The sequence below is a fragment of the Corvus cornix genome, chromosome 3, assembly GCF_000738735.6.
Source record: "Corvus cornix cornix isolate S_Up_H32 chromosome 3, ASM73873v5, whole genome shotgun sequence".
Classification (NCBI taxonomy): Eukaryota; Metazoa; Chordata; class Aves; order Passeriformes; family Corvidae; genus Corvus; species Corvus cornix.
Window position 1 is genome coordinate 74,183,603 of NC_047056.1, and position 12,018 is coordinate 74,195,620.

The window sequence follows — 12,018 nt, forward strand, 5'->3', positions numbered from 1 at the left end:
GGATTTACCAGCCCTGACACAGAGCAATTGCTATTGTCTGTTCTTGTGTGTGGTGCCACCACAGCAGAGAACATCATCAAATCAACCTGGCAGACTTGAGGTTTTCCAGACAAACCAAGAGCTAATTCCTTTGAAGTTAGTTTGGTGGGCTGTTGATAAAAAGTAGACAGTATGACAGGGACAGTGGAAAATTGTCACCAGTTTTGTTGTTCATCAGCATTTGGTATGTAATGTGGAGTTTCACAAGATTGTGAAGTCATGCTCCATGTCTTCCAGTTTCTCTAGTTCATTACAAAGACTGGAAACTGGATACTGCTTGCTGGAGTTGGTTATTGCACTGCAATTTGATGAACCCAGATCTCCAGATGCATTATTTTTTTTTCCAGAGCTCTACTGCTGCTAGATAATCCTCTCTCCAGGGTACAAAAGGAGAAGTCAATAACAGACACATTCTGCTAGAAGTTGATGGTCCAATATGTGTTAGATTAATGATAAAATAGCCTTGAGTTCCCTAAGGATACTTGAGCGGGTATATGGAAGTGTCTAAGCAAAATGTCAGATGGTGATCTGGATGTGTTCAAGGAAGGTCATGTGCATTGCCAGCATTAAGTATTTGCTTAGAGAATCGACCTATGTGAGAGGGTGTGACAGTGGGACTACAGCTGTTACTTTGCCATGAGTTGACATTCATTTTGTAAATTAATGAAATCTTTCCTTAATATTATGTCTCTGTTATGAAAACTGTTAATTTTAGGCTAGAGCTGTCCACTCTCCTACGTTAGTACTTTGATATGCCATATGCTCACTAGTCTTGTATGTTTGTTTTTAGTTCATTACTTCTTTTTTTTTCTCCTTTGGACATGAGAGTTCTGCAAGTCTCCCATTCTACTATAAGGTACTTGGAGAGCAGCATGATGTAGGATAGGAAAATTTATCTGTGCATACCTGAAAATGTCTGTTGTGAAATGGAAGTTTCAGCCTATATGGATTAATTTTCTTGATTTTCCTACTAGCAAATATCAAACTTCTCAACCTTACTTATGCTGTGTGCAGTGTTTTAATGAAAATCCCTACATTTGTTTTACTTTCTGTTATGATGGAAAAAGTTTAAGCATTTGGTTCTGAAAGTAAAACATGATTGATTTTATTTTTTAATTAATATTTCCCCTCTTATCCCCACAAGTGTTCTGCAGTAGGTACCAGTGTTGAACAATACTTGTAAGCTCAAAGTAGTGGTATCTAGTAGGGAAAGCCAAGATGCTGAGGTACTGAGGAGCAGATAGAGGGCTTCTGAGATTCATGTGACAGGATAAGTACTCTTGAGAGAAATCCTTGAAGCTGGGACTAGGGTGATCAGAAGGAGATGGAGCACATGTGGAAGTGTCTGGATTAGTATTGAGGTAAACATATTGTCAAAGGGAATAGCAGTAGTAACTGCTGGAGGCTTTCTTTAAGAATTAACTGGACTTGAAGGAGGAAAAATATGGGCATCAGTGACAGAGGGATCTCCATTCACTGAATGAGGACCCATGCAGATGTAAACAGCATGTTTCTGTTTTGAGGCCTTTAGGCAGGTTTGGGAGTGCTGAAGATCTAAGGAATGTAAGATTTGGTTCTTCAGATTACTCAGTTGGCAGCAAGTTTCCCTGTCACTTACTGGAGGAGATTTGAGGTGTGTCTGTGAAACTACATATGGTAGTTCTGTGCATGCCCTGGACTTCTGTCACTGGACCAAAGAGGAGAAAGGCTTTTCAGTTCGGCAGTTTGGAAATTCTGACGTCCTTTGCAAAGGACCCTTTCAAAAATGACTTGAAGATTCTACTTTCTTTGCTAATTTGTCAGTGAATGACTTCTAAAAGGAACTTTGTGCTTGCCTAGACAGATAGCAAAGTAAAATTTAATTTTTTTTTAGTGACCTGTAATACTGTAATTTGGACAGGCTTGATGTTAAAGAGTCTGAGCAGTGGGGTTTTTCTCTTTGTTTTGTAGGAGATGAGAGGTCAGATGACTCTGTTTGGGTTACATGGCAAGACTGTTCCTTGTGTACTTACACTAACATTGTGAAGACATCAGTAATCCATTTGTTTCGATTACCTTACCTGTGAGATGTTAGAAAAGCTTGAGCACAGATAACACTAACACAAGTGATTGAGTCTTCAGCTTGTTTTGTTATTTAACAATGCGGAGAAAATATGCTAAGGTCATGAATTAGTGTGTCCTGTTGAATTCATCCCTAAATTCATCCATTTATCAAATCTAGGGAAAACAGATTTCATAAGTCATCTTTTCAGCCATGTTTCTTGCCTGTTAAATACTTCTGACAGAAGATGCTGCTGTCTTACTGTGCTCAGGAATTGCTTTAGTAGCTTTGATTTTAATTCCTGTACTGTATGTGTGTCCTTTTTTTTTTTTCACAGATGGGAAATACTTTGGTCTGAGGCACCTACAAAGGTGAATGGTCCTCAGGCTCGGCAGTTCACACCTTGTATCAAACAGATAAACTTTCCCACAAACTTAATCCGACTGGAAGTGAACAGCTCTCTTCTGGACTATTACACTGAATTGGATGCAGTAGTACTACATGGTGTGAAAGAGAGGCCTGTGCTTTCACTTAAGACTTCAATGATTGATATGAATGATATAGATGAAGATGAGGATGAAGAAAAGTTTGGCTGTGGAATGGACACCCTTAATAAACAGTTCAGCATTGTTACCCTCAGGGAATGGCCAACTAATGGATATTTTGATAAACTGCCTTATGAGGTAAGAAAAGCATGTTTATGCTCATTAATTGTAACTGTCAAAATTACAAAATGTAATCACAATTGTCTTGATCATTAAGGGTGCAAAGGTGCTTTACAGGGTTTTGGTCAGGATAGTTGCTTTTTCTCAGTTCCTTGCATTCCTTGTGAATCTCCTGCATTTACTGTTTAGGTATGCCTGAATTCTGCAAGTTTGTTTGCTTACGTGGGTGGATGTTAGGTATTTGCATAGTTATTGCACTCTTCTCAAGAATCTGTGCATTCACACACAGTTTTTACACCAGTTTTTCTAGTTCTTGAACTTAGAAGCTTTTAGCAGTTTCCCGATAGGATTTTAGTCCTCATGCTTGACAAAGAAAATATACAGAAGATATATGAAAAGATTCAGTCGACACCTGGAAGTGGAAATAGTCTGTAATAGGCTAAAAGTTTGTTTTCCTGTTCCTTGTCTTACAGAACTTACAGAGCTTTGTTCTTGAAGGTTCCATAATATTTTTATATTATTATTAAATGAGCCTTTTCCATCCAGCTAAGTTGTGAATTGTGGTGCAGGTAAAGTATCGTATAGCTGGACTTCTGCACACTGTCTTCTTTTTATGCTTGCTACTTTCTGTTCTATCATTAGCAGAGAAAACAGTTGTGAATAAACTCCTTTCAGATCCCCTGACAGTTGCAAGTGTGCTCAGAGTCTGTAGATGAGAATTTTCTTTCCTCTAATTTCCAGTATAATGAAGTTGTGGAATACGATTGTTGAATACCATGTGCCAGCCAGGCAATTCTCAGTGGGGTGTAGCTGTTTATGGAGGCTGGTACCCTGATTGGAGTAAGAATTGAGAGACGAAACAATTACCTTCACCTCTCCTGAAATAAACTGCTGGCACATAGTGGAAAGGAGCCTTTACTTACTGGTCAGACGTTCGGACTTGGTCAGAGACAAGATTATTCCTGCTCTTCAGTGTGCTGCAGTCTGGCAGAGGCAGCAAGTGTTCATATACTGTGGTAACTCAGCAAATGCTCAGAGTGCTTGTGGCTTTAACCAGACTTGCTTTGGAAAGGGAAGGGAGTGTGGTGAGGTGCTGCCACTGATGGAAGGGTGCCTGCAGAAATACCTGATCTAATCAAATAGTATTTTGGTCTTACCACATCTTTTGACTCTAAGTACCCCAGTTTGACACATGAAGGCCATGGTTGGGTGACCATGTACCCTAGTAGCCTGCAGAAATTTGCTGTGCTTGTAAAGACAAAAGAGTGAGGAAGAGAATGTAACATTTCTTATTTGTCTTCTCTTGAAACTTCTCTTGAAACCAAACCTCTTGAGTTTGGTTTGGGATTTTTTTGTTGTTGATGCAGTGGAATAATAAATGAGGTAGTGGTGGGGGGTTTTTTTGGTTTTTTTTGTTTGTTTGTTTTGGATTGTTTGTTTGGTTTTTCCCTGGAGTCCACATAGTGTTTAACATATTTTACTTTTGGTGCTTACATAGCAGTACTGAAGTAAAGAACGTACTTTGCATATTTGTTTGAAAGTTTGAAAACATGTTGGTCTAAGTAATTCAAAGAAATTATTGTAGATAAAGCTTTATTTAAATGTAGGAATTTTTCTTGTTTGAAAAGGCTGGATAAATTGACTTCTAGTATAGTAGAATATCAGGGAGATTAATCAATCTCTTTTCTGTTCCATGTGATCACAGAATCATGAAGGTTGGAAAAGACCTCCAAGATCATTGAATCCAACCATAAATGGTTGATTACACATATTAAAATTTTAATTTAGAAAGTATTTGTGTAGTCTTGTTACTCCTATGAACTTCTGTCTCCATGTACTTTATTGTGTTTTTCTGCTCTCCTGTTTGTCTACCAGCTTCCTTTTTTATCCATTTTTTAGCATGTTTGGGTTCATGAATAAATTTACATGGTCTGTCAATACCAAGAACATTTTTTTTTTCTTCTGCTTTGATTTAAAGAAACTAAAAATATGGGTGGAATATTCATCAGAAAACTATAAAAGACTATTTCTGGACTGGTTTTGTGACAGCAGAAATCCCAGTTTCCTACTTTGTAGTCCAGCTGGAAGGGTTGGGCATCAGAACAACAAAAATGTTTTCCTTGGTAGTGTGACAGTTTTTTATCACACTGGATATGGGAGCCGTACTCTGCATGCTGTATTTAAGGCTGACAAATGTCAGATTTTTATGGGAAGTGTTCCGACTATGGATGAAGTAAGGCGATTGCCGACTCCTTCCAGTTTTGATTGATACATTACATGAAAAATTGTATCTTTTCTGTAGGTGTATATTGATTGTCAATGTGTAACTGTCCTAAGTCTTCACGCACATGCCTATTCCTTATTTGAGCTGTTTGAAGCTTTTTCATACTACCCTCTGTAATTCACAAAATACACAAGCTGAGTTGGTTGTGCTAAGTAGACAGTAGCTCCTCCAGCCTTTTTTTTTTTTTGCCTTTGTTGTCTTTCTGAAACTTCTATAGACTATCCTTTCATAGAGTCTGGTGTTCTTGAAAATGGCATTAGGAATGGCTTGCTGCATCGTGAGCTCTAAAGACATTGTAAAATTGCTTCTGTCTAAAAAAGAGAAAAATGCTCAACTTCCCAGGGCACAGACTTCTGTAGAAGAAAGCGTAAATTTTTGGATGACCTAGGTGAGAGAGTTTTCCTTCCCTAATCTTGGATGGTGTTAACCAGCCCTTAGTAGCTGTGAAGTACTTGTACTATCTCTTCTCCAGAACTACCTTAAAATGGAGGAAGGATTTTAGAGGAGACACTTCATGTCTTTGTCTTTCTTCCCAGTTCATTGACTAGCTTGTGCTGCTTGTAAAGTGGAAGGAGTAAGGCCTTAGTCTTAGTTGGCTTTGCAGGAATACTTGAGGCCTGAAGGCCTGAAGAAATTCAAAGCTGTTGGGAAAGCTGAGGAATACCTGCCACAGCATACATGTTGTGCAGTTTGAGACTCACCAAGATGTGCTGGCTACTAAAAACCCAGCTTATTTTTCTCCAGAAAGGAGAGTCAGGACACTCTGCATGCTCCAGTCCAAAGTATAGTTTTTATAAAAATTTTGGTATAGAAAGATATAAATGACATCTTTGTCATTCCTTGAAGCTGGTTTTTCAAAAACTGCCTACAAGATTTATGAGCTGTTGGTGTCTGCTGGTGTTCACATGCACTGTCAAATGTGTGTGCATTTGCTGGTGCAAGTCACGCTGCTGTAGAACCAGAGATGTGTGTTTTCTTAAACTATGCTGAGAAAGCCCTAGAATACCTTCTTCTTCCTGCCTTTTCTCTTTGCCTCTTTGTGCACATATCCTTTGTCCTTTACCTGAGCATGTTTTAATATCAGTTCTAATTAAATGGATTCTAAGCTGTAGCTCCTCTAGCTGCAGAGTAAAAAAATTGCAAGTCGTTCATTTGTCTGTTTCTGAATGAGTGGTTTGCATAGGCCAGTGTATTTTTTTATTGGAAAACAATTTCATCTTCATGTGCAAGAACTGAAAAAGGGAATTTGTAGAAAGTACAGCTATTGTAGGTTTGACCAGCATCCAGGCATTCTTTTCTGAGCAAACCAAGTTGTGCATTATTGTGCTCTACCACAAGTAGTGTTTTATTAGGTACAAATGGTTGTTCCTTGCTGTTATTCAGCAAAAAAGCTTAAAAAAGTTAGATAAACTTTTGGTTCAATAAGTTATTATTAGAAACTACACCATTGGTAAAGTTTTGCCCCCTCTACTGAAGTGTGGAAATTCTTTCGGGGCTTATAAGCAAACTTTGCAGTGGGTGAGATGCTTTTTTTTTGTTTGTTTGTTTTTTTCTTTTTTTTTAAGATGTTATATTTTTTTAGTTGTTAGTTCAAAAAATATGCATGTATGTGAGATGCTGTAATCAGGGACTGCCATGATCTTAAAAATATGGACTGGGTATGAATCAGGATCCTTTTTGTGCTCAGCACACAATGATTTTGTGTACTATTGTTTGTAGAATTGTGGGGAATTATGATTTGGAAACCTTTGGTTTTGGAGGTGTTCACTGCAGTTGGCATTGATCTTGCCACATGTTTAAAGCTGGCATGTGCCATGTTTGCCCTGGAAATGGGAGAGGGAGTACTTTTGTACTTTTAGTCCATCATAGCCTAAAAAGGCAATCAGTGTTGTAAATTATATTTTGTTTTCCTCTTTCTATTGGTTTTTCTAATTAACTCTGTTTTTACTGATTGATTTATAAGAAAGTGTGAAATAATAATGATTGTCATAATTTTTCATAAAAGCACAGTAAAAACTGTTGTTTGTGAGAAACTGCATAATGAAATTAGCTTTCAAAGCGGATACTCAGTTCTGTAGCATTCTTGGAATCACCACAAGCACAGCAGAGCTGTGTACAGCACATCATGTCACATACTCATTATGGTATCAAATTGTACTTTATGCTAGGATACATAGACATAAAAAGCATGTTCCTGACAGACGCCAGACTCCAGGCTAATGGTGATTAATGGTTATTAGCCTGCATGTTTCGAACTTGTTATTTTTGTTTAACCAAAAGCCAGGAAAAAGCACTTTATAATACAATGTCATAGGAGTGACATTTTGTTGTGTGTTTTCATTCTAGGTATTATGAAGTAATATAATTTCAGTAAAAAATAAAGATGGATTTTTTTGATTGAGACATAAGAGATTTCATCTCAGGTGTGGAAAGACATCCTGCGTGTTACAAAACACTCACTGAAGTCATCAATTAGTGTAAAGGCACATTGTTCAGTCGTTTATAGTTTCATTCACAATTCTCTGTATTGCTCAGAAGTTACAAAATAACTTTTTTCTCATTGAATGAAATTTGTGTTACTTTGCTTTTATCAGACATTATTATGTTACATTAATTGTAGACATAAATTCTGCTGATTGTGCAGCCTCTGCTGAGCTTTCAGCTCTAGAAAACTTAGTAAGTAACCATGGGAGAAAAATCGGAGGGAAAAGGCGTTAATAAATTAGATATTTAGCTGACTTCTGTAGTGTGGATTTGCTGAAAGTTTGCGAAATAGTTTGAAGCTGTCTTTCAGAATATCGAAAATTATTTCAAGTGGACTCAGATACAGAAATGGTCTCAGAAAAACAGGTATATGTTTAGGTATCTGCTATTAGAATGACAAACAAAACTGTTTTAGACAAGTTTAAGGCTTAATTATGGGACTGAGCTGAGCAAAATCAAGCTACTAACTTGGGATTATGTCTTTGTTAGCTCCTAGTTATTTTGGATATTCTAGGTTCCAAAATGTCAACAAGTTCCTAAATGTCATTTGGGTGCAAACTTTTCTGATTATAATATAACTGCAGTTATTATATATGTGTGTGTGTGTATATATATATATATATATAAAAAATTATATAATGCTGTTACATTGAAATGTCCGTGCAGGTTCTCTGCATCAATCTGAGTAAGAGTTCCAGACACCTGCAGAGACAAAAGCCTGGGCTATTTTTAGGGAAAAGGACAAGCAAAGAGAGGAGAACACGAAAGGCTTGAAATCAAGCATGAAAAAAGCTGGAGTGTATCAGACACTGTATTTTTGCATTGCAGTTGAACTACAAGTTTTTAAGAGATGTAGATCTTGTTGGAAATCTAAATACTAAATCTGGAGCTGAGTAGGAAGTAACATTCTCCATTTTGCAGGAAGTTGAATTGTTTTGTTGTTCCAAAAATGAAGGGGGGAGGTGGAAAGTAGCTGCATAATAAACTGGTGCATTGGAAGTACAATCTGTTTGGATCTCAAAAAAGCTCCATTTTCATTTTACGTCACAGATTTTATTCTGATTTTTGGCGGATTTGTCTTATGAATCCTTCTAAGACATTAAAATGAAACATGTTGGTACTTGGAAAGGTCCACAGGATTCTCTTCAGTTTAAGTTGATTCGTGAGTTGTTGTGGTTTTTGTAATTTACACTGATTCATTTCAGCGAGTTACTGTTTCCCACTCTGCTTGAAAACAGTCAATTTTAGTTATATAACTTGAGTGCAGGTACTTATATCTGCTAGAGACAGCTCTGGTAAAGTAAACATTAATTTTTAGATTTCACTTTTTGAGTGCATTTTCTCTCAGTTCCTAAGCCAAAGGAGATTTATTTATTTTGTTGGGCATTTTTGTTATTTCCTAAAGCGAGTATTTATGTCTGTGTGCGTGTTGATCTTTCCTTAGAAAGGAAAACAGAGTGTGATAGGAAGGAAGGACTATTTCTTACCTTCTGAGTGTGCCATAAGTCATTACAAAAGCATTTACAGTGATGGCAGTCAGAAAGGCTGGTGATTATTCTGAAGCTGAGATGATTCAACTGATACAGTTAAAAAGGGGTTTTTGCCTTTCAGATTTGACTCTGGTGTAGAACAAAAATGCTCTCGAGGTATTACAGCAATGAAGACATTGTAAAAGGAGATCTGATTATGTTGAATTTTTTACCTGGTTGCATAGTCCAGAGGAGAGGATATAATATGGAAGACAAAACACTGATTTTTAAAGCAGAGAGAAGAGGAATAAATCTGAAATTGGTTCAGGGTGTGGGAAAACTGGGACATGGTATGGTTTTTTCATGTACTTTGCAAATATTTCCCATCTTAAAAACCAAATATGGAGAGGAAGGAGGATGCCAGTTCTGTTTTCTGCTCAGTGAAAGAGCAGACTTAGTGAAAGGACATATATAAACATAGTGTTTACATATATATCACTGTTTAAATTAGCATGGGTAAAGAAACTTCTAATTTGAAAGCTTCCTGTCCCTTTCATATGCTGGTCTGCTTTTTCCTTTCTTGTTTAGCATGTTGTCAAATTGAGAAGCCAGTGCAGTTCTATTTAATAGTTAATCAATGATTGATTTGAGAAGTTACTTTTAAGTAAAAGGTTTTGCTTTCTTTGAAGTTAGAACATATTTTCTTATTCCTTTGCAGTTTTCCCTTAATGTTTTAAGTGCCATATGACCATCTGTGACTTTTTTTTCCTGTTTTTAATGTAGCTCATCCAGTTGATTTTGAGTCACCTTACAGTACCAGACCTGTGTAGACTAGCACAAACTTGTAAGCTACTGTATCAACATTGCTGTGATCCTCTACAATACATTCATCTCAGTTTACAACCTTACTGGGCGAGGATTAATGACACATCCCTGGAGTACCTACAGTCTCGCTGCACTCTCATCCAGTGGCTGAATTTATCTTGGACTGGAAACAGGGGAGCCATCTCTGTTTCTGGATTTAGCAGGTCAGTGTTAAATGTACAGAAATGTTTTGACAAGCTCTGTTTGCAGAGCTGCTGCATGGTAGTTTCACTAAGTATTTGAAACTTTGTTATAAAGGCAAGAAATGTCTTGGATTTACTATAAAGGGTGTGATTGCTATGACGTAGAGAAAAGGAGCAGCTAAAACAGTAAGAGATACTAAGTATAGCAGCAGAAGTCCATTGCAATCTGTACAGTCTGCATGTTACAAGCTGCTTGTGACTGAAAGACTTCTTCCAGGGGGAGCAGTGTTTTGCTTTCTTCTGGGCTTCTGAAACACTCAGCTAGAACTGAGCTGTCAAAAATCCATCTCACAAGGAAAATGTTTGTGGTTGTTCTTTGTACAGATGAGTCATCAGTAGGACTGTATTAGAATGGCTGCAGTAATAAACTGATTGCATGCTCACATGGTATGAGCCGAGTAATCACTGGAGTCCAATGTAAATGCAAATATTTTCATAAAAATGATTTAAAACATTAGCCCTGTTGGAAAACAGGGGGGTTGCATGTGCATATTCCAATGAGCTGAAAATATGGCTGTGCTGTAGGTCATTAAAATAGCAAATTTGCAGGGATTCTTCTCTGTATAACAGCCATGTTCTCTGCTTTCTTAAGATATCATTTCTTGCTTCTTTGCTCATTTGCATTAGTTAAACAGCTTCTATCAATGCATTTCATTTAAGCGAAAGTTGCTGCTTCAACTAAAGGGTAATCAGCAATGGCAGGTGGAAGCAGAAACTGACTGATAAGAAACAGAAATGTTTAATATATCTGAAAAAGTTGTCTTAACTCTCATTTGTTTTCTGAATAAAAAGTTTAAATCAAGTATGCAGACATTTTCTTTCCTTTCATGCCTAAATTCCTTACCTGAGGAAGTAAAATATTTTGAAGAAATACGTTGTCAAGATGGGAATGTCACTTCTGTTTTTCCAGACCCTCCAGTATAATACAATAACCCTATGCATATTTGTGCTTATTAGTAGAAAGAGAAAACAGACATTGGCTAGTTGTTGAATTGGGTACAAAAATTTCTCCTAAGTTTGGATTTCATGTTAGATACGTTATGCAGAGGATAAATGCACACACTTTAATTGAGAATTCAGCTCTGAAATCATGAAGTGCCTGTTTTCTGATGCTTAGCTATTAAGTCTGTCTTTTGAAAACATAACATACGTGCATCTTTGTGGCAACTTTCTTTCATTTCCATTAATTCTTTTTTTTTTGGCATCTAGTACTGCTAAAAATCCTTTTAGTCTTGGAAGAAATTAATGCCAAATTCAGACATAAACTTTACAGTTTCTGGTATTTCTGAATTCCACTTAGTTGAAAATGACTTTATTATTACTAATTTTTTTTTTTGCTTCAGTGCTGAACTACAAGTAACATTTATGTGTATACAGCATTTTAAAATAATAAATATTCATTATTTGACCATTAATAATCTGTGAGTAAATATTTTCAGTGTATATTTGTTTTAAGGGATTATATTTATTTGTAACAAAGGGGAAAAAAGTTTTTTGACACTGATGCAATTCTGAAGTTATCTTAGTTTTAGGAAAAAATATTTCTCGGAAGAGATGAATGCAGTCTGGGAATGGGAGATGCAGTTCAGTTGTAAATTTTAGAAGCAAAGTTATAAGCTAAATAATTTTCATGTCTAAACTGTGCTTATTTTCCCTTCTGAAACAAAAATTCTCCACTGTAACTAGGTCTGGCTTTAAACTTTTTTCTACTACAGAAAAAAATTTGCAACTCTTTGTTCTGTAGAAGTCTTTTCTAGTAAAATTTCCCCAACGTAACTTTTTCTTTTGACAATCTTTACCAGCATATTTGTCAAATTTGCTGGCCCCCAGGAGAAGAAAATTTGCTGCTCATTTGCTATGAAAGTATCTACTAATAGAGGATACTTACTAGAACAAGAGTTTCTTTTCAAAAGCGTTAATCTAACTCTTGTTGAAAAAGGAGCTTCCTGGTAAGAGATATTGTTCCTTG

At 36.6% G+C, this 12,018-nt stretch overlaps 1 protein-coding gene across 2 annotated transcripts in view; it reads left to right on the plus strand.

The window, feature by feature from the left end:
- FBXL4 (F-box and leucine rich repeat protein 4) overlaps positions 1–12,018 on the plus strand; it is a 64,540-nt gene that overhangs the window by 14,300 nt on the left and 38,222 nt on the right. For both annotated transcript variants that reach the window (XM_039568098.1, XM_010403671.4), the window contains exons 4-5: positions 2,418–2,763; positions 9,766–10,010. In XM_039568098.1, the coding sequence (XP_039424032.1) occupies positions 2,418–2,763; positions 9,766–10,010 (591 nt within the window). The remainder of the gene's footprint in view (positions 1–2,417; positions 2,764–9,765; positions 10,011–12,018) is intronic.